This window comes from Dendropsophus ebraccatus, chromosome 1 (genome assembly GCF_027789765.1).
Source record: "Dendropsophus ebraccatus isolate aDenEbr1 chromosome 1, aDenEbr1.pat, whole genome shotgun sequence".
NCBI lineage: Eukaryota > Metazoa > Chordata > Amphibia > Anura > Hylidae > Dendropsophus > Dendropsophus ebraccatus.
This window is the reverse complement of record NC_091454.1, coordinates 122166666-122190207: the sequence shown is the minus strand read 5'-3', so window position 1 is coordinate 122190207 and position 23542 is coordinate 122166666. Positions and strand designations below refer to the sequence as shown.

General features: G+C 39.4%; 1 protein-coding gene across 4 annotated transcripts in view; it reads right to left on the bottom strand.

The window, feature by feature from the left end:
- Window positions 1–1237: 1237 nt before the first annotated feature.
- Window positions 1238–23542, bottom strand: part of GNAI1 (G protein subunit alpha i1) — a 41327-nt gene continuing 19022 nt past the window's right edge. For 2 of the 4 annotated variants that reach the window (XM_069978222.1, XM_069978251.1), the window contains exons 2-8: window positions 20956–20998; window positions 20687–20828; window positions 17390–17547; window positions 11730–11858; window positions 7709–7838; window positions 4362–4515; window positions 1238–3618 (exon numbers count right to left, since the gene is read on the bottom strand). In XM_069978222.1, coding sequence (XP_069834323.1) covers window positions 3428–3618; window positions 4362–4515; window positions 7709–7838; window positions 11730–11858; window positions 17390–17547; window positions 20687–20828; window positions 20956–20998 — 947 coding nt within the window. In that variant the 3' untranslated portion in view covers window positions 1238–3427. The remainder of the gene's footprint in view (window positions 3619–4361; window positions 4516–7708; window positions 7839–11729; window positions 11859–17389; window positions 17548–20686; window positions 20829–20955; window positions 20999–23542) is intronic. The other 2 variants (XM_069978232.1, XM_069978242.1) reach the window with 2 other exon arrangements.

Below are 23542 nucleotides of genomic sequence, written 5' to 3'. Positions count from 1 at the left end.
ACATCCCAGCGTGCAGCCAGGCACCCCCAAAGCAAGCCAGAGCATGGAGCAGGTAATGTATGCTCCAGCCAGCAGGAAGTTAAGGGGGCTGTCACTTACATATTACATACTTGCAGTGGGATGTCATGTCGCTGCGAGTATGTATTCTCATTGAAAATGACAGGCAAGGGATCCTCAGCGGATTTCCCTGCGAATTTGCAGTGTGATATTCGTTGCAGATGCGTGTGTGTGAATCTAGCCTTAAAGTGACACTGTCACCCCCTTTGTGCATTCTTACATCTCTCCACAGGTGTAAAGGGTAAATTTAGCGTTTTTCATACCTTCTTTCATATCGTACTTCATGGTGTTTGTTCAAGTAAAAAGTGTCCTTTTATCAACTGCAGATTTTATTAAGTGGGTGTGGCCTCGCAGTATTAGCGCCACTTAGCCCCGCCCACAACGGCACCGTTGGCCACGCCCGCTCATCGGCCATTGGAACAGGCTGGCTAAAAGGTCTAGACCCCACCCCCTTTAAGTCAGCCAACCAATGGGTGTCAAGGAGGTGGGGCGTTCTGTGGTGGGCGGGGCTAAGTGGCTCAAATGTCACGCCCACTTAATACAATCTGCAGTTGATAAAAGGACACTTTTTACTTGAACAAACACCATGACTTATGATATGAAATAAGGCATGAAAACCGCTAAATTTACCCTTTACACCCGTGGAGAGATGTCAGAATGCACAAAGGTGGCGACAGTGTCACTAAGAATATTCAAAGAATTTTTTTTTTTCCCCAGAATACACTGGGTAAAGTTCACTTACAGAGTTAATTCATGTTCACTGCTTACTGTAGCTACAGACAATGAACCATGCCTTTCGCATGGTGTGTTCACCAAATTGCATAAAGAAAATCACACTGGTTTCCCAAGACTGCAAAGCATCCTAATTTCTTATCCAACTGCAGCTGTATCATTTTAGCTACATTTATAGGGGACTGGAATAGGCCAGATAATGTCTGTTACAACTACAGAACACACAGGGTGCTGTAGATATGCTGAACTACTCCTACATGTATGGACTGTTATGCAGCTTCCCAGGTAACAGTCACTTGGTATCTAATGGATAAAGCCAGAAGGGTGAACACTGGATTCACATGAGTTTACATGAAAAAATTCTGTTTCAGTAAATAATAATTGAAAAAAGCATAGTATCAATTCCTCACAACAAAATTTAAACATTGAACATTTAACAGATCAGATCTAAAATCTGAAAAACTGCAAGGTTTATTGGGATTCATCAGCAACATGGTTTTACATGAGAAAGTCAAGGAACTCATCAATGTTTAACAAATCTGTGCTCTATTATATACACTGTGAAGGTGACATGATTTCTGTCAGTACATTGTTACAAATATGGATCAGATTATCTGCCAAATAGTTTATTTAAATAAAAGTTAAAATAATAAATCATTCAAGGCACAAAAAATTCAGCTGTAACCTTAGTAATCATCAATCACCAAGAATTCATTCCATATAGTGAAGTACAAAAACTTTAATGAAGAAGGTAACAACGAGTACATTTAATTTTTTACATGTTCTGGACAACACAAAAAAGTTACTTGTGAATTTCAGGTAAATATGAGGCAACACAACTTTCATTGTGAAGTCAAATGTCAACCCACAGTGAGGTAAGGGTGAAGATCGTATGTAAAAGTGTTCCAACAAGGATTTTTTAGTAACCACATAAAATCAGAATGGCTAAAAAAAAGTGCAGGAATTTTTCACCTCTTAAAAAAAAACCAAACTCACAAGTTTTAGAAATATCTTGATTTCCAGTGGGGGCTACAACATAATACCACCCAAGAAGTTTGCAAGGATGAAGGAATGATGGGACTGTAAGACGAAAAGTGACAGTGAGTCAATTACAAAGACAGCATCACAAAGCCAAACATTAAAACGAAATATAATGGAGAGTCAATCGGCTGCACATTTCAATGGAAAAGCTAAGATGTACTAAAATGTAGCACATATGTAGAATGTAACTGATGCCAGAGCGACTCATCTTTACAAAGAACTGCCATGGTCAGCATGCCAGGTACATGATTCTTCCAACAAGAACTAGGTAATCAATCCCATAATGTTTGTTTGCATTTCAGCAGCCCACAAAATGTTCTGGACAAACACCTGGAAAAATCTATTTACAAATAAAAGAGTATTTGATTTTTAAAATGTATAAAAAATGCAGTTTTGGCACCACCTGTAAGGCAATGCGCAAGAGAACTATTACATAATAAAAATGCACAGTGAAGGCTCAGGCCAACAGGATGATTCTGTGTTACATGCCCCAGGATTGTGCAACTGTAAGGTGTCCAGATTTCATTCTGCTTCGTTATATATATATTTATATCTTACAGGCTTGCAAGGAAACATTGCAGAACACAGAATAAGGCAGCATGCATGCTTAAAAGGGAAAAAAATAAAATATACATTATTTCTTTAAATAACCTAAACAGGCAAAAAAATGTCCTCTAACTGCATTTCATAAAACAGAGGATCTTATTTTTCTGTGTTTTTTAAACAATTCAAATTATTAAAATATTCTGTTCAATGTCTGTACAAATAACATTCCTACAATTACAGTATACATACAATCAAAATACCTTCTCCATTGTGTGGCCTAGTAAATAGCAGTTACTTTTGAAAATTTACAAGACATGAACATAAATAAAGCTAATAAAACTGGCAAAGTACAGTACTGGTCCGCCGTTCATTGAGAGTCTTAAATCACTCCAAAAGCCATCAAGCTATAACAGGGTGAAGTCAAATGCAATCTACAGGAGAGAGAGTAGATATAATCATCATTAGACTGGCATTTAGCTCCTCAGGACCAGAAAAAAAAGTATTAAAGTGTGTACAGTAAAAATTCTAATTGTATGTAGCGAGTACAATACTTAGATACTGCACATTTTGGTTTGGCAAGAAAGAATGTCGAATAAATCCATGTAGGGTTTGAAAGAATAGAAAATGTAAAAAAACAAAAAAAGTTTTAATAATTTGCAGAAAAAGTAATAAAATAAAATAACTGCTTCAATAGTCTGTCACGATGGCCTCACATTACTACTTTAGTGGCTAAACTCAGTATGTGATATATCATATTGAATCAACAACTTAAGGGTCCAGTTTTACTTGACTGGTAAGCTGCAACAGGATCAAGTTTTCTACGGAATCTCAGGTGACTGATATATGAGCTGCACTTGATGCTGAGCTAATAGGCTCTTACTGTTGCAATTGGAAGTCTATGCAGACAGATGAAAGTTTTGTGGTAGTTTCATTGGGGAAAACCTGCCTTCTTTACACTGTAAAAACAAAAAGTCTCAATAAAGGAGTTACATGTTGCATGGTTAGCTCTACCTGTGTGACATTAAAATATCTTACCATATAATGACAAGTTTTAGAAAAGGCCACAGTCTTTGAGATTGTTTTTTATGATGACATCAGTCACTGCATCAAATACAAATTGCACGTTCTTGGTATCTGTCGCACATGTAAAGTGGGTGTAGATTTCCTTTGTATCCTTTCTTTTGTTAAGATCTTCAAACTGACACTGAATATAGGCAGCAGCTTCTTCGTACGTATTTGAGCCTGTAAACAGGAATCAATAAATTTCTATTTTAATATATTAGTCATAAAATAAATTTGAAAAGGGTATTGCCATTGCATAAAGGGGAACGCTAGTCATGTATATAGGGATAAACAAACCCACAAATGTAATAAACATATCCAGCTTCCAACCACTGGAACCCTTTATGCTCTCTTGGATGGGACCAAAGTTGCACTTCGGAATGAAGCGGCTTGTTGAACATGTGTGTCATTGCTCCAATGTCTATAGGCGTGCCAAAGATAGGAAGGTGCTGTACTCTTGTTGGTTAGCACCATATACTAAGTGCAATAGCAAATACTAAAAAACAAACAACAAACAGGAGGACAGCAACAAACTAAGGATAAGCTGACTGCATGTATGCCAAAGTGATGCAGTCCTCACTTCAGATATTCAGTCCAAAAAGAACTATCCCAGCATCTATCATTAAGCTTCTTTACTGAGCTAACATCCTACTGGATAATGCAACATTCCAAACTACAGGTAGGTCTTTTCCAAGGATTAAAATGTAAGTGAAGTGTTGTGAAGCTAAAGTGGGTGCTCTTACCCCTTTTGCTTTCTGAAAGGAGTTGCATCATACATATTTGACAGTCACTTTATATAAACTTATCTGTGCTGTGGTTATGTGGTTTTGGGGACTAGGGTTGACATGCTCTGGGATAGGGTTTGAAATCCCTTACTTATTGTACGCAAACAAATAGATTTTTACAGGGTTTAAAAAATATACCTGCATATTCTGGGTAACAAATTGTTAGTGGACTCCTCTTGATTTTTTCTTCAAACAGATCTTTTTTGTTTAGAAAGAGAATAATGGAGGTGTCTGTAAACCACTTGTTATTACAGATGCTGTCGAATAATTTCATGCTTTCGTGCATTCGGTTCTAAATATAGGAACACAGAACATTAAATTAGAAATGCATATCTCCAACCAGGTCACAGACAGACAGTAATTTCTTGTGAAAAATGCCAATTTATAAAACATTTGAACTATGACTGGCTGCCAATAACCTTTAAGGTACAAACCCACACACCGTATACGCAGCAGATACGCAACAAATACGCAGCAGATTTGATGGTTTAGATTTGATGCTGTGTTCAGTTATTTAGATCTAATCTGCTGCGTATTTGCTGCGTATCGCAGCAGTAAATACGCTGTGTATACGGTGTGTGGGTTTATACCCTTAACCAATATACTCATTAAGGAGCAAGAGATGTAGGGTATGTTCCCGAAATTGGTGAAGAATTTCAAGCAGAGTTTGCGCCACAGTCTCCGTTTGAAATTCTGCCAGTCCCATTAATTCAATGGGATTGCTCAAGCTCAATCCACCATCTGCCCAAAGAATTGGCATGTCAAGGGAGGACACCTGGGCAGTGTGGAGAAGTAAGCAACATCTTTATTATTTTCTATACACTGGAGTGTCACCCTTTCATTAGCAGTCTGTCACTAACCAACTTTTATTCTGCGTTTAGATGGAGCGATAATTCGCCCGATCGTACCATTAACGATTTCAAAGTAACAGTTTTTTTTTTTTAATAACGAGGAACAATATATCGTACGAAAAAATCGTTTTGAGATTGCTTAAGCCTATCTCTCACATAGGTTAAATCGGTGAACGACTGTTTACACAGAACAATCTGCGAATTTTATGCGAACGACAATTTGAAAACATGTTCAAAGATCAAAGCGAACGATTTCTCGCTCGTTGCTTGATCATTCACTACGTTTACACGTAGGATTATCGTTCGAATTTGATAGTTATCGTGCAAATTCACGATAATCGTTCCGTGTTAACGCAGCATATCACAGAGCAACGAATGGACAGCAGTCAATGATTTTTTTTAAACATGTTGAAACACAACGATCAGCTGACGAGCTAACAACTGCTCACTCCTTGGCTGATTGTTGTCAGATTGGTCTGTGTAACATGGCCTTAATAGTTTATTAATCAGGTTTGATGTTTTAAACACATTCAATTTCAAGTGTCATTTAGAAACCTAAGGGTCCATTTACACAGAAAGATTATCTGACATTATCTGCCAAAGATTTGAAGCCGAAGCCAGAAACAGACTATAAATAGGGAACAGGTCATAAAGGAAAGACTGAGATTTCTCCTCTTTTCAAATCCATTCCTGACTTTGGCTTCAAATCTTTGGCAGATAATCTGTGTAAATGGGCCCTTAGACCTTCATTTGGAATAGCAGGGAAGCTAACAGGAAAACAGTCTGATGTTACCAAGTGCCAATAGAACTGTAAAGCTATGTCTGCACCGTAAAATAAAGGTTAAAATAAGTCTGTAAATTTGAGGTTAAAATACGGCCATATATTCAATATAACAGGCTCCACTAAAATCATTAGGAGGTTGGACGGCAGAGCACACTGTATAGAATAATAGTCGTAGTTGATTGAGATTGAATTCATTTTACCTGCCTTTGCAAAATACAGCTGTTTTACATCTGTTCACGCACCGTTTTATTTTCACTGAAAAGAACGGCCCAATTTTTTTTTTCACTGTGTAAAAGATAGCCTGAAGCTACAAATGAGCAAAATCTGCCTTCTGAAAAAAGCCAGTTATGTCTTGCAGGGCACAGCGACTAAGTCCTCAGCACAAGCTTACGTGTCCACTAGGCTTAGGACATTGAGCTTGGGGAATGAGAGACTTTCAGATTACACTGAAAGTGAAAAGGTCACAAAAATCCTTAGAACTACAATAAAAGCAATTTCTGAAGATTTTGTAACGCCTTTCAGAGCAATAACATCCTTGCAGGTTATCACTATGCGTCAGATGCTCCAAGACATGATTAACTTCCTTGTAACCAATATAAATCATACAAAAAGTACAAACACCAACTCTATAGAGACAAATCTATGATTAAGACAGGTGAATTTCCTACATCAGTAGGTTTCGGGCCAGGTTCACATGTAGTGGATGCAAAAATGGCTGCATCCCCACCGTACGTGTGACCATTATAAAAAAAAAATAAAATAATCACTGTTCCCGGCACAGGCAGTGTGATGTACACTACCTGAGCCAGCGATCGCGGAACCTCTCCTTAGCCCGAGCGTCTCATCGGAGAGGCTCTGAGACGCTGGGCTGCCGGGAGAGCTTTGGGAGAATGAGAAAGGTGCCAGAAGTTCCTGAAGCCTCTGTCATTCTCCTGAAGCTCTCCCGCCAGCCAAGCGTCTCAGAGCCTCTCCAATGAGATGCTCGGCTGCCTGGGAAAGGTTCGGGGATCTCCATCTCAGGTCACACTGTCTGGGCCAGGAACGGTACGGGTGGCGCGCCGATGCCGGAAATGGGCCCCAGGCGAGTTAAATGTTTGTTTTTTTAAATTTAGCTGCAGATAACCCCAGCCTGACCGCAGCAGGGCTGTGGTCAGGCAGGGGTTAACATTTTCCAGCGTATAAGGCGAACCCCTGACTATCTTCTTAAAAGTCATGGCTCGTCTTAATAACCTAACAATATCACCTAAATGTCACTTCTCAAGAGTAAATTTTTTTTATTCTTTTACTCTTTACTTATAACCAAGATGCACCATGCCCCTTATCAGGTTGGTTGCTTGTCTTTGTTCCTTTTCCAGTTCCAGGACATCCTTTCTATAAATTGGTGCCAAAAACTAAACAGCATACTCCAGATGAGACCGCCCCAAAGCTTTATAAAGTTTTACAATGCCCCTGTCCCAAGAGTCTATGCCTGTTTTAATATCCTGTTGGTCTCAGAAACAGCTGATTGACTAGTACCCCCCAGATCCTTCTCTGATAGTGACTCTCCCAGTTCTACTCCACCAGTCTAGGACATATGATGCATAACTTTGCATTTATTCACATTGAACCTCAATTTCCAATTGTGTATTTTTCTTAAATGAATGTATAGCTAGGTGAGTGAAAGTTAATTGGGTTTTAAAACTGTTGCACAGTGTATTAAAAAAAAAAGTAACAAAACAGGTTACTGAAGGCTGCCGCCTTCAGATGTTTTTGATTAACATTCTCCTGTAATATGTGTAAGTCATATAAAGCAAAGCCACTGCTTTTGTACTTGCAGATATCATCTCTTGCCCTTTTTAACCTTCACTTACCATTTCTTCATCTTCAGCAAGGACCAAATCGTAATCACTCAGTGCCACACAGAAAATGATTGCAGTAACACCCTCAAAGCAATGAATCCACTTTTTTCTTTCTGATCTTTGGCCGCCAACATCAAACATTCTGAAAAGAATGCAAGGAAAACTGATCAACACAAAACTGCTAAATGTATGATGAATCAGAACTTTTAAGTCTTAAAAAAAGTTTTCTATCAAAGTTTACCATAAACACATGACTAATTTAACATCTATGTTATGTGTTCTTCACATACTATTAAAAGGAGAATTTCACACTACAGACTAGATGTTTGAAGTGGATATATCAGCATGAATGCAGTATTCAATTTATCTGGTCACTGTCAGCTTGGCTGCTTACATTTTAGGGCTCTGTTCACAGAAGTCTTCTTGTTAGAGGTAAACATTTTGTGGTTTTCCAGACATATATCTTTGACTGGAGACTCTTACTAATTCTTTTGTATAGACATACATTGCCCTATTTTAAGAAGAAAAAAATAAAAAATACTGTATGTACCTTGCTGTATGTGTTTTACACCTCTACACTGAATAGTGTGGGTGACTACGCTATTCCATTCAGTCAGATAAAATGGTGTGCCAACACATACTAGCCAGCCTTGCCAAACACCTTTGAGTTACTCAGCTGAGAAAGGCATCCTAGTACAGGCTAACACCATGCATTTAAATGAATGGAGCTGAAGTAACAGATTCAGTGTTGCAACGAGAAAAACAAAAAACGGATTCCACGTGTTGCATTAATAAGCATTCCTGCCATCAGCGTTCATTTAGGACAGATACTCTTATTACAGGCCATTTTACATACTGATAACATATCCACTTCAAATGGAAGTATTTTATTTAATCCTAAAGGATCAACATGGGGACTATGTTCCTAAAAGCAGTGTGGGTAAAACCAGTATAACAAAACATACTTCCAGAATGGAGATTAGTCTGGGAAAGAAAGAAAGAAAACAAATGTCTGTAAAACAAAATAACCAGTATAATAAGCAATACACATATATAAACTATATAAAACCACATACACAATGGCATCAGTACCTGAGGTTGATACCATGTTATGGTGCAGTATGACAAGGCTGGCAAAACCCATGTGCTTATGACATGAAAATTTTAAAGGTAAAATCTAGTTCTAAAACCTCTAGTTCCCATATAAGCAAAGCCTCTTCTAAGCCTACAAGCCAAGTCAGATTTAATAGCAAATCAACAATTCACCAGCATAGGAGAATTCCATATATCCTGGAACTATTCTCTAGAGACCCATCTACATACAGAGTAATATGCATTTGGACTAATCAAAATATATTTTTAGTAAGCAATTTCACTTGGGCATTTATGGCTTTAATCCTCTTCACAGATCACAGCTTGCTGTGTTTCTTAATGCAGATTTTACTTTCCTGTCTCAAAAATACTGGCGGCTTCTGAGTTTGGCTGTTCTGTAATGACACTTCTTTCACATCCAGACATTCTTTAAATGCTCAGTGATGCATGTTTATGATGGCAATGACACCAATGATAGCGTGGTGCACACACAGTTACATGAGCCAGGAACATTCAATATTAGACCAGCTCATACATCTACAAGCCAGCTAAATAACAGTCCTTAAAAAAAAAAAATCATTCTTCTTGCAGTCCTAAATATCTTGAATTTTGAGTGGCACTCTACAAATGTACTACTAGATATATAGTAACAATGTCAAAAGGGAAAGGTGAACATATTTTTAACACAAAAATCATCAATCAATAAAGAAGAGTTCTTTAAAGAAGCACTATTTTTTCCCATAAAATGCACTCACCACCGGTACTCTGTCAGGGTCATCTATTTTATTCCTGTTTAACTGCATTCATTCACTTCATCACTTCATCTTGGTCATGATACCCAGTCTGGCAACCAATAAGGTACATCCTCCAGTATGTACAAAATTGGTCAATCTCCCCTGCTTACAGCTCTTGGATCAGTCCCTTCCTCACCCATTCCCACTATCCCTACTCTTCTGTGTTGCCTCCCTATGCATAGAAGGCTGCTGAATATGGGATGTCTGCGCTCTCTCTATGAGCCCTGCAGCCTAGCTCCTCTTCTAAGTGTAAAAGTTAACATGATAGGCTGATCCTTAGTGAAGCCTTATACTTGTGCTTCCTGCTGGATCCACTTTTGGCTTTGGACCAAAAATGGCAGAAGCAGTTTTCCTATAGAACCAGGGCTGTGGAGTCGAAGTCGGAGCTAGTTTTGGCTGGAGTCGGAGTTGGAGTCGGAGTCGGAGCTAGTATTGGCTTGAGTCGGAGTCGGGAAAAAAATGTACCGACTCCAGCTTTAAAAAAAATCATTAAACAATTTAGAATTGAGATGGTTAGCAGTGTATCTTTGTAAATGGTGAATATTAGTTAGAAACATCGAAGATTGTCAGCAGGAAAAACCACCTGCTCCATCTAGTCTAGTTCTGAGTTTTTCAGGACATGGAGGCTGGAGACTGGCTGAATCCTCTGCACACACAGGAGAAGCTGCTTTATATACAGTATTCCTTTATTCACTCAGAAGTTGTAACAGGATCATGTAGGACATTTGGGAGAAGCTGCTGAACCAGTGTGATAAATAACTCTACTGGTATCTGACCGGCCATTTATGAAGGAGCAGGAGTCAGGAGTCGGTCCTGATAAAATTCAGGAGTCGGAGTTGGAGTCGGAGCTGCAGCTTACAGACTCCACAGCCCTGTATAGAACTGCTGTATGTGATGGCAGCCTAAGTGAATATAGATGTAATACCAGACAACCAATAAACCTGTGGAGTGCTCTTTCTAGAAGAAAGCTAGCAAGTTTTCTGGGCAACCCATGTGAATAAAGCGATCTATGGTTTACAAGTTACTGAAGGAAAAGTTGGCTATCCAAGCTGCTGATATAAAGGCTGTAACACTTTAATAAAGCTAGAAACTACGCTCACCCAGATCTTACTGGAAATTGGAACCATTGGTGTGCAAACAAAAAAGACTAAGGAGGACGTATAAAGTCTGCTGTTTGCAGAGGTGCCAGTGTTTTAAATATGTACTTGTACTTTGGACAAACTGTCCGCAATAAAACATTTAACAAAATCAAAACAAGGCCCCATTGTCTACCTACATGTCTACATAATGCTAAGAAATGCCATAACATTCTGTACATTCTCAGAGCAAATTGGTGTAGAGGCAGCACAATGTGGACACAGTTCCTCTCTACTATCAACACAATCAGCTCAAATATATTACGCGGTATAGCTAATGGTGCGTTTACAAAGATTTATCTGACAGATTTTTGAAGCCAAAGACAGGAATGGATTTAAGAGGATGAATCCCAGTCTTTCCTTTATAACCTGTTCTCTGTTTATAGTATGTTCCTGGCTTTGGCTTCAAAGATCTGTCAGATAAATCTCTCTGTGTAAACGCACCATTGGAGTGTCTAATTAAAGCCAATGTATGGATGGTACATCGCTTTTCTGTTTTTACCATGATGCTGGTGCCGTGGTCCTTTATTTGACCTGTGGTCTGGTTCCCACGCACGGCGCAGGTCTATTACAGAGTGATGGCCCATCCTGAAGCACTGGAGGCGGGCCAGCTGATCCCTGTGGGGACAGCGTATCCTGCCACTGACTTCCTTAAACTCTGCAATTGCTATGCATCGCAGCGTTTAAAGGGATTAATGACCGGCAGCTGCGTGACCGGAGCTACCTGTCATTACCTCTGGCGCCAGCAACACCGATATGTTCAGGACCGCTCACATTGACGTGGTCCCGCACACATTAAAAGCGCCTTTTCCGCAGGAACACACACACACATATATATATGTTCCTACTGCATGGGACATGTGCAGTAGGAACATATATATACCAATTGTGGTTGTGAAGGGGGTTAACAAATCAAAAGCCACACAAAGTCCCATTGTATTATATGTATATAAGAAATGATAAAACTTTTTTCACAGAATACAAATCAGCAACAAAATGATATATTCTTACTTGAAATGAAGATCTTTAAAGGTAAAATGTGTTTCCACTATGCCAGTTGTCTTCACTCTGGTCCTGAGAACATCCTGCTGGGTAGGAATGTAGCTGTTCTGAGCTATCCTGTCCAAGTCATTGAGGTAACTGCAAGAAAAAAAAATAAATAAAATCTGTGTACTTTTACTTTATTTACTCCCAAAGTCAACACATCTCATAGTCCTCTGATTGTAAAGAAAATGTGTAAAGGATAAAGGACATATACTCAACCTTTGCAGTTTTTTTTCTGGCCAGCATAAGCCTGTATTATCAATTACTGTTCTAAAAACAAATATTTGTGGAAAAGGTGATCTTTACAGTCTCACCTATGTGCGACACTTTGATGCTTCTCAATTGCAATACGGATCAGCCTGCCAACAGCATGAGCAGTTGTAGAGCAGAAAGTTCTGCACATTGATATATAGTTTTGTAGGATAATAATAAAAGGGGCTGGCCACCATTAGGAATGCTAGACTCTATGAACATAGCTGACACTATTAAGATAACAATGAATGTGTTTGCAGATGTGTAGCCTGTATGAGTCTTATTCTCAATTTTTTCCTCTTATGTTGTCTGCGCACCAAGCACTGAATAAATTGGACAAGTTTGCCAGTCTCCGATACTAACCAGCAGGACATGAAGTACGTTACACGCTGTAACTCAAGGCAAGTTCTGTAATGCATCAACAAGTTATCTTACTTTTATCCAGTGTATACACACAAATTTATAAGCTAAAATGTGCCCTGAAAGGTGGATATTAGAATTTTCCCTTGTACCCCTATTGATATGCTATAGACATCTTTGGGGGGGAACATTTTTTATTTCTTCTCATTTAATGAAATTAAATTAGGATAATAAAAAATACAAGTGCACCATACACATTACCCTGTTAGGTTATGTTCACACAACGTCAAAAATAGAGAAAAGGCGGCCGATTTTGATACTTAAAATAACGTCCGCTTTTGCGATTTATCTGACTGCAATGGCAATGCATTGAACACAATGGAAAGACAGACCTTCAATGCACATAATATATTGAATAACGGACGTTTTTTCAGCAGACGTCAAAATAATGAACATGATCATTATTCGGACGTCTTTTGCAAACAGCGGACGTTTTTTATTCCCTGTTTTTATTATTAAATTCAATGGACTTTTCAATAAAGCCACACCCGAAGGGCAATTAGTAATCCCAAACTAGAATAATGTACCAACACTCGTCATTGCACTAAGCGGAGGCCAGGCTGCTAAATGAAGTCTGTTATTTTAGACTCAAAATAACGGACGTCATTTTAAACGGAGCTCAAAAGACGTTGTGTGAACATAGCCTTAGGAAGGTTTCATGCGCGGTTTTCTAACGGGTATGGGAAATACAGGCCATCCGGATTTCGACATGCCTGATAACAGGTAAGGGGTGTCTGGTAGTGACAAGCCCCTGCAGTTAAGTATGCATGCTCAGCCAAGACATGCTTCAAGGGAAGTGTGTTATATAAATGGCTATCTTATGTATATGTTTGGCTTAGTAGGCTTTGCAGAAGAAAATACTGCTCCTTTAATGTTGCTATTCTTGTATCTCTATACATCAACATAGACAAGGATAGTCTGAAAGTACAAATATTACAATAAACGTCAAAACTAAGGCATTAACACAAAGACATAACAAGGGCTTTGTAAGCTTCCTTTCAGAGATGGTCTCTCTTTAACATTGTTCGCATACTTTTGCGCTTATTTTTAGAAGTAAATTGTGCATCATGCATCAGTCATAGGAATGATGGTGTGAGAGAAATAAAGCCGTGGGTGGACAGAATCACTGGAGCTATTTACAGCCACCACTGTCTCTGCTCAGCTTTGTTTTTTCCTATATCATTTTGGTGGAGTCCTAGAAGATTACACACAGCTGGGATGTCAAGATCAGAGCTAAATGGTTTTCTAATGAACCCACCATGGTTGCTACTAGCTAGCTTATCCATTCTATAAGAAGGCTATGCTATAATACAAGGTTATGCTACCGACCAACCCATATTATGTTGTTGATTTGTTACTATATTTTACTGTAAAACCACCGTACAGTTCCTTATATTTTAAAAAGGAGTTCTTTTGGTGGTAAATTCGTGTGATCAAAGTATTTTAGGAGTGATACCTTTATTGGCCAAAAAAAACATTGTTAGAATTGTGAGTTTTCAGGATTCAAATTATTCCTTGGTCAGACAAGTTTACAAATCAGTAACTTTCAGAAACAGCACAACATTTTAGGGATGTTACAAGCAAGAATAAAAAAAAAAAAAAAAAAAAAAAAAAAATCTGTGAATAAGGGGCGGGGGGATAGAAAGACATCACATAGATAAGCCAGGGCAATAAGAAAATGACTTGTACATGAAGGTCCCAGGTTTAGTCCATGTGTTACTGGAATTTGAATTCCCGCACTTTCCTCTCTGTCACTCTGGAAGTGACCTTTGAGTACCACAACCTTAAATAGTATGTACCACCAGGTACGTCCTCTTTACCTGACACAGGGATAGAACGGCACCATACAGGGGAATCGGGCCGCGGTTCGAAAAACGGACCAAGGCACCGTCTTCCCCGTGACGGCGCCGTTCTATCCCTGTGTCAGGTTAAAGAGGATGCACATCCTCTTTAAGGTCTGTCACTCCATTGTTTGGTCCTGAAAAATGTTGGCCTACAAGGGTATTGAGACTTCTTTTTATTGTATGTCTATGTAAATTCATTCTAGCCTGCAATTTCTGTTTTGTTTCCCCAATGTAAATCCCTGTGGAGAATTGTGTACATTTTATCATATAAACCACATTAGAGGAGGGACTACATGGACACACTTTACAGATAAAACCAAACTGACCAAGAATCTTGGACTTCTAAATAACCTCATTTACAACAACAAGTCCATTTTATTGCACTGGCTTATCTATGTGATGTTTCTACCCTCACCCCCTGCCACTTCCTTTTATTCACCCATGTCTTTTTTTTTTTACTTGTTTGTAACATCCTTAAAATGTGGTGCTATTTTTGTAAGACACTCGCTTCTTAAACTTGTCTAAAAAAGGGATCTTTTGATTCCCGAAAGCTCAAAATTCTAACAATTGTTCAATAAAGGTAACACTCCTAAAATACTTTAACTGCACAAAACATTGGTATACATGACCATATTGTGGTACCTCTGTATTTTTTCAATATTAAAAAGATAGATCCCATTTAAATACTCCATGTCATGCCAAGTGTTATAACGTATTCTCCCCTTCCCCCAAGAAGTTGTCAACAGTAAAGTACATCTCCACAGAGATGAAACAAATTTAACTCTACTATGTGCAAGACACCCACCAGTATCAATCTGACAATCAAAATCTCTCTCTAAGTGTTCTTTTACAATTTTTCAGCCACCTATCAGTGAGATTTGCAGTGCGTTTACATGGCACGAAAAATCAAGTGGCCGGGCTACACAAACGATCCACGTATCGTTCATGCAGTCATGGAAACTGACAGCACGGATATACATATATCCGTGCAGTTAGTTTCCAGGTCACACAGCAGCAGTAAATACATTACCTAGTGTGCTGCAGCGATCAGGCATCCTCTTCTTAGTCTCTCCTGTCAAGCCGATGCATCTTCTGGCCCCGACTTCTCTGGCTGTAAATCATTGTGGAAACGCAGCCTGAAAATGCAGCGGCTGTGCAGGAGAGCCAGAGACGGGATGCCAACAGCGCACTAGGTAAGTATGTACTTCTGTCTGAAATGGAAACTGACAGCACAAATACGTATATCCGTGTTGTCAGTTTGCCCTTATTGTTATCGGCCTAACATCCCATTTACGCAGGCCGATAAATTTTGAAGCATATTCTAAAACACATTATGAGCCAAACCTTGGGCCTCTGCTGATTGCTGTTTTGTTTACACAGGCTGATTAGCATTCAGATAACTTAAAATTTGAAATGTACATATTTAAATCTTTAGTGGTTGTGGATATAAGCTTTAAAAACCTGCCTCATACAGTTAAAATGAATGGCATCATTATTTAGTATTGCAGATAGATAACCCCTATTGTTTTTTTTTCTTCTTGATAAAAACAGATGGGACTAGCTTCTGTTTAGCTTGGCTATATCAACTTCTCCAGAAAAAGAATTAGTATACTAGTCAGGGTGACCTAGCCTACATATCTGGAATCACTACGTTGGTAAGGTTTGTTTGGGCACTGGCTACCACACTGACCAAAAAAGTTAAGTACTGGACGAAGAGCACAGACATCCCATTTGCCATTGTTTGTTGCACGTACATAACCAGTAAAGGGGATCTCTGGGCTGAGGATCAAAGAAAGCATGAGTATGGCAATTCTAAGGACATTGAGGATCTTCACATATTTTGGAGGTCTTGTACCTTAACCCCTTAAAGACAGAGCCAATTTCGATTTTTGCGTTTTTGTTTTTTCCTCCTTGTGCTTAGAAGGCCATAGCACTTGCATTTTTCCACCTAGAAACCCACATGAGCCCTTATTTTTTGCGTCACTAATTGTACTTTGCAATGACAGGCTGAATTTTTGCATAAAGTACACTGCAGAACCAGAAAAAAAATTCAATGTGTGGTGAAATTGAAAAAAATACGCATTTTGTTTATTTGGGGGAAATGTGTTTTCACGCCATTCTCCCTGGGGTAAAACTGACTTGTTATATATGTTCCTCAAGTCGTTACGATTACAACGATATGTAACATGTATAACTTATATTGTATCTGATGGCCTGTAAAAAATTCAAACCATTGTCAATTTTGCACTTTGGGATTTTTTTGCGCTTACGCCGTTTACCGTGCGAGATCAGAATTGTGATTAATAGTTCGGGCGATTAAGCACGCGGTGATACCAAACATGTTTATTTATTTACTTTTATTTATAACCTGGGAAAAGGGGGGTGATTCAGACTTTTATTAGGGGAGGGGGCTTTTTATTGACAACAACACTTTTTTTTTTTTACTTTTACACTTATACTAGAAGCCCCCCTAGAGGACTTCTAGTATAAGTGCTTTGATCTCTCATAGAGATCTCTGCAGCATAGATATGCTGCAGAGATCCATGAGATAGGCACTCGTTTACTTCCGGCTGCTGCAGCAGGAAGTAAACGAGTGCCGAGCCAGGGACGGCACCATCTTGGAGAGGTCCCCGGCCGGCTTCAGACAAGGAGATCGCTCCTCCGGGATAACGTCTCGGGGGAGCGATCTCCGCCACTAGACACCAGGGATAAGCTGAATCCGGTAATCGGATGCAGCTGTCATGTTTGACAGCTGCATCTGATTACTGTATTAGCGGGCACAGCGATCGGACCGTGCCCGCTAATACCTGCGGTCCCGGGCTACAAGCGGCACCCAGGACCGCCGTGGTTCAAAGCGGGGTCGCCGCGCGGCCCCGCTCTGAACGCCCTTACCGGCAATAGGGCGTAAATATACGCCCTTTGTCGTTAAGGGGTTAAATAAGTCATTTTCAAAATATAAGTTAATACCTAGGTTCCAACTATTTCAGTGTTTGTGGCTGCTGTGTACAGAAAATTGTGTAGGTTATGCTGGCAACACAGACCAAGAGGTTAGTTTCACAAACACCCTGTCTAGACCAGACAACTACATGTACTAAAAAAATGTATACTCACTAAGCTGCAGAGTCATTTAGTTGGTATTCCCTCGATCTGTTAAAGCAGGCCTGTACACCGCCATCTTTCCATAAACGCTTGATAACTCCGGCCAGCTCAGCTGTCATAAAACCTTCCTCTGCAGCTCCGGCTAATACAAAAAGCTGACGTGCGTCATCCTGTATGAATTGAAGGCAAGATATTTATGGCTCCTCTAACATTCGCAAAAAACAGCAAACCAAATCTATTATGCTATGGGTTTTTTCACATTTTGATTTGCTTAAAAATGCTGCTGGGGCTGCAGGGAACATAAATGTGTATATTTACCAGTCCCGCTCCATCATTTCCTGTCCACACAGCACATCAGTGGATGTTTGGAAGGAGAGGAATACAGCAGGCACCGGCAGGACTGGAAATGGCGGAGTAGGACACATAGGTATACACATTTGTTATGTCCACTGCAGCATCTTTTTAATCACAGAACAACAATTAAAAAAAAAAAAAAAAAAAAAAGACAGGGTAAGGGATACATATACGACTGCAGCGGTCCAACAAGCCATCAGCAGCAGACCATTAATCTGACCGGCTGGTCAAAATCACCATACACCAAACAAAATTGTGCAGAAGCTCCTTTAATGCTGCGGCTGAAACAGTGTTTGGTATATGGTAATTTTGGGAGCTGTATAATGGGGTTCTTTTAGAATTCTCATGTACCCTTTTAATTCTTACATTTGCTTGAGTTTTAACTCCTGACCAAACTATATACAAAAATGTTGTGAAAAATGAAACCCCATTAAGGTAGACTGATTTGATGCAATAAGAGTAATTAAAGGGATTATCCAAGATTAGAAAAACACAGCCACTTTCTTACACAAGCAGCACCAACCCTGTACCAGGTACCCCTGTACCTGTATAGGCTGTATATGGTATTGCAATTCAGCTTCATTAATGTCAATGGAACTGAGCTGCAAAGCCATGCCTAAACTGATGACAACCTAAACCACTCATCCGGAGCATGAGAAATGCAACTTCTTATAGGGTCATTCAGGATTCCTAAAGCATGGCAAACTATATTATTCTTGATTTAAAAAAAAAAAAAACACTTGCTAATGTCAACAGATCCTAACCCCTAATTGCAGTTGCTATATTCCTCTATAGTGTGTAATTATCACATAGCTCAGTGTTCTATATTTCCAAGAGAAATGTGAAAATTAACAAGCATTCAAAATATACAGGCCACAGGAGAGTGGGCATGTTATGTATGGCCAACACAAGGAACTGGTGTCCTGGCAGGTACATATTATACACCAGCAAAGCCACCTTCATTAGCATTAAAGGGGTACTCCAGTGAAAATCTCTTTTAAATCAACTGGTTTCCGAAAGTTATATATATTTGAGATTTGCTTCTTTTTACAAATCTCAAGTCTTCCAGTACTTATCAGGTGCTGTATGTCCTGCCAGAAGTGGTGTATTCTTTTCAGTCTGACACAGTGCTCCCTGCTGACATCTCTGTCCGAGACAGAAACTGTCCAGAGCAGGAGAGGTTTTCTATAAGGATTTGCTACTCTGGACAGTTCCTGTCATGGATAGAGGTGACAGCAGAGAGCACTATGTCAGACTGGAAAGAATACACCACTTCCTGCAGGACATACAGCAGCTGATACGTATGGGAAGAACGAAGATTTTTAAATATAAGTTGCAAATTTAAATAACTTTTATAAAAAAGAATTTTGATCAAAGGACCCCTTTAAAATGTCACTGTCACAACTTTCAAAGTCTACATCAACAATAGATGTGACTTATAGTAAATTTGCAACTTACATTATTTTTGTTAACATGAAGAACATGGCACTTCCTGTGTTCTGATTGTGACTGACTTTTTTTTTTCTCTCTCTCAAACAGTCTGAACACAGGAAGTCCCGTGTTCCCAGATCATTTGCGCACTCAGAGAAGGCAGTCATTTGGTTGACGGCAGATTGAGCTGTGACTTTCTGTACTGGCCGGGACTTCATGCATTTAGTCTGTTTTTTTTTCTTTAACCAGCACAAGACTAAAAATCTGCCTTCAACCTGGATTTCAGGTAAGTATAGTTTTGTTTCACAGCAAGATGATAAAAAAAAAAGAATGTAAATTGCAAACTTGCTTTATATCACATCTACTCTCTCATTAAGGGTAACTTTACATGTGCCGAATCCGCAGCGGATTTGCAAGTTTGCAGCGAAATCCGCAGTGAATACTGGTACTGTCACTTCAATGGGGTTAAAAACCTGCAGCTGAATTTTCATTCCGCTGAGAGTATGTAGCCTGGCCCCTTTAACCCCCGCAGCATACATTACCTGCTTGGTTCCGTGGCCACATGTGAGGCTCTCCTCAATCCCGCTCAGCCAATCAATGACTGCGGCGGGGCCGTGCAATGATTGGTTGAGCGGGACCAATGGGAGCCTTACATGCAGCCACTGCGCCGAGCAAATAATGTATGCTGCGGGGGATTAAAGGGAATGGGTTACATAGTCACAGTGGAATGAAAATTTCGCTGTGGGTATGTAACCCCGTTGAAGTGACAGTACCAGATTCGCAGCGGATTTCGCTGCAACCTCGCATTCTGAAATCCGCTGCGAATCCAGTACACGTGAAGCTATTCACACGTACAGGATCCACAGCAGATTTTATATCAATGTAACTAAATAACTGAACACCAAATCTGCACCATCAAATGTGTTGCGGATCCTGTATGAGTGAATGCACCTTAATGAATCACCTCAACTCCACTTCAGTTCAACTGTTAGAAAAGCTTACAAATAGGGTGAACAAAATGTAAAATCTGCAATATATCAGTTCTTTAAAAAGGAACAATAAAGGTCAAGTTTAGTTTCTATGCTTATTACCAATTTTTTTTTTTTGCCAGCCGTTGTTGCGAAAGTGATACAAATGTTACAACCAATATGGCTGCACTGGTTGTAGTGCAAAAAAAAAAAAAAAACTTTCAAGCACCCAAATAGTGTCTTTCAACTTCTCAAGTGCCTAGGAATCCCATGCTCCATTGCCACTCTTCTCCTTTTAGTACCTATGATAGACAGGCTCTGTTAGGCCCTATTCACACATTATAAACCCAGGCCATAATTGCAGACCCACAACTACAGTCAGGATTCAGGTGTGTATCTGCCCCCATTTACATGAATCCATTGATTAAAATGGATGGATCACTGCCCTTTTACAGATCTGTAGCAACTATGAATGTGTAAAAGGGTCCAATAAAATCAACAGGTACTATACTGTCCACAGTTACGAATGCACAGATGTAAATCACATAATACTCACTGCTCTTGTCGGGTCTCCAAAATCTATCTTCAATCTGCCCATGGCTCTAATAATGGCAATAATAGACTGTATGGTGTTACTGTATACGACAGCTTTGTATTGTTTGCACTCCTCTTCTGAGTAACCCGCTTCATGAATAATCCTGGAAAAAAAAAATATACATTTTACAATGGCAATAGCACATACATACATACATACATACATACATACATACATACATACGTATGCACAGAAAGGATAATCTGATCTCTGAATGCATCCATACTTACTTCATCTGTTTGACAATTGTGCTTTTCCCTGATTCTCCAGCACCTAATAAATAAATAAAAAATAATCAAATTTAAGGTTTAGGTTAAAAAAAATAAATAAATAAATAAACTTAAAAATAACCACCAAAGTTTTCAATAAATCACTCAACAGACTGACACTTCCTGCAATCTGAGAAAAACCAGACAAAAAAGCAACCAATGCTCAGCTTTCATTTCTTAAAATTATGGACTGTCATTGATTGCTGTCTGGGACAGAAGTGTGTTCCATTTATTTAAAAAGCAGGATTACAGTAAAAATGAATACCTGTCATATATTACAAAGGCACTTTGTCTCCGCTTTTTGTACAATACACATGGGCAATTGTTCCTAATTTCTTAATTTCCCTAGATTTTAGGCAAATCTTTTAATACTGACACCTAAAAAAGCCCAAATCAGCAGTCAATGGACTGAAAAGCAGCTATCCACTCAGAGTAGGTCCAATCTAAGTAGGAGTCAGGGTAGGAATGACTACTCATTGGCTCCTCAACAAAGAGTCTTTCGATCAGTGCAACAACCCACACCAGAAGTTATGTATCCACATTGTTTGTAGGGACTCAATCTAATGCCATAGAGAACAATGACAGCCCTGATACAATCCACAGACAACCGCAAGTAACTTTCTACAAAAACAAGCAACGTACATCAGATTACAGAGCATCACTGAAAATGATGGTGGGGAGTATGTAAAATGGTACATGCCCCTGATTCCCAAAATGCAAAGAGTGGCATGGATCCCTAAAAACTCTTTGAAAAATAGCTTCCTACTGAAGAGATGTCCTGGTACATGTGCCACCAGATACAACCATTATTATTCCAAGATGATGACTTAACTAAAAAACACTTACCAGCAACCACAGGTATGTGGCATTAAGAAAGACACACATAGAAAAAAAAAAACAAAAAAACACACACACACACACACACTGCAAATACTACCAAGTACAAGTATACCTAGACTAGACGGACCAAATAGCTTATAAGGCTTTGCCAGTGACGTTCTCCAGGTGGTTATTATAAGGAAAAAGACATTACACAACAGGTAGAGTAATAAACATTTCATGATCTATTTATAACAATAATTACACATGCACTTTCAGGAAACCCCAATATTATACTATACAGGTGAGGTTATTTTAAAAAGTATGCTCCATTTTGCTAGCTGAACTAGTTACAGACCAGGAAATAAAATCACTGCCAACATCTACTCCAATCCCTGTCCAATAATAGACACACTCTGTGAGACTATGGGGGTGCTGTGGCTTATAATCCCCCCAACAGGATCAATCAGAAATTTGTTAAATGGAAGAACAGAAGCAAAAGTGAAAAATCCTTACTCTATAGTAAGAGTAGTAGATGCTTGGAACTTCCAGCAGATATAGTTGGTAATGCTGCATTTACACGGAACGATTACCGTGCGAATTCGCACGATAGTGATCGAATTCGAAGGATAATCGTACGTGTAAACGCAGTGAACGATCAAACAAGCAAGAAATCGTTCATTTTGATCTTTCAACAACTTCTCAAATCATCGTTGATCGTTCGCAAAAAATTCGCAGATCGTTCCGTGTGAACAGTCATTCGCCGATTTAACCAATGTGTGAGATAGGCTTAAACGATCACAAAACGAATTTTCCGTACGATATAGCGTACAGTCTAAACGCTGATCGTTATGAAAAAATTAAATTGTTACTCCGACATCGTTAATCGTACGACCGGGCGAATTATCGTTTCGAGTAAACGTAGCATAGATCTACAACAGCTGAATGTAAATCATACCTGCAATAAACATCTATCCTCAGATATACAGGCAGACTAGGTGAACCAGGTGGTCTTTTCTGATGAAAATATTCTATGTTTCTAAGGCGAAGTCCGGGGATTTTGAAAAAACCTCCAGGTTGTACATGTCACGACCCAGCTCCATCAGCCAGGACAGGCATTTTCCTCGAGTCGTGACATCACAAGTCAGGGGAAAATTACTTCCGGCAGGGGTCCCGAGGCCTGTCCCGCCGCCCACCTTGGGCACGGGGGAGGCTGGCGAATTTTTAAAATGCCCTGACTTCTCCTTTAAGGTAAAAAGAAAGAGCAGACTTGATCCTGCCTGAGCCACTGTTTAACTAATAGTGACAATGGGTGGGGAGATTTATCAAACATGGTGTAAAGTGAAACTGGCTCAGTTGTCACTAGCAATCAGTCAGATTCCACCTTTCATTTCCTAAAGAGTCTGTGAGGAATGAAAAGGGGAATCTGACTGGTTGGTAGGGGCAACTGAGCCAGTTTCACTTTACACCATGTTTGATAAATCTCTCCCATTGTGTCAGGTGAGGACAAAATGGTGGTGAGCAAAGGGAACTGGGAACAGCAGTAATGACACCAGTGGTGATTACTGTAGACCAGAAAATGGGATTTTTTAAATTGTTATTTAGCCCAGCTTCATTTAAAAAAAAAAAAAAAAAAAAAATCACCAGACCACCATTTAACCAGCTCAGGCAGCCTGTCTGGTATTGGTATGCCTTTTTAAATATTGCTTTTACCAAAATTGTTAGTCTA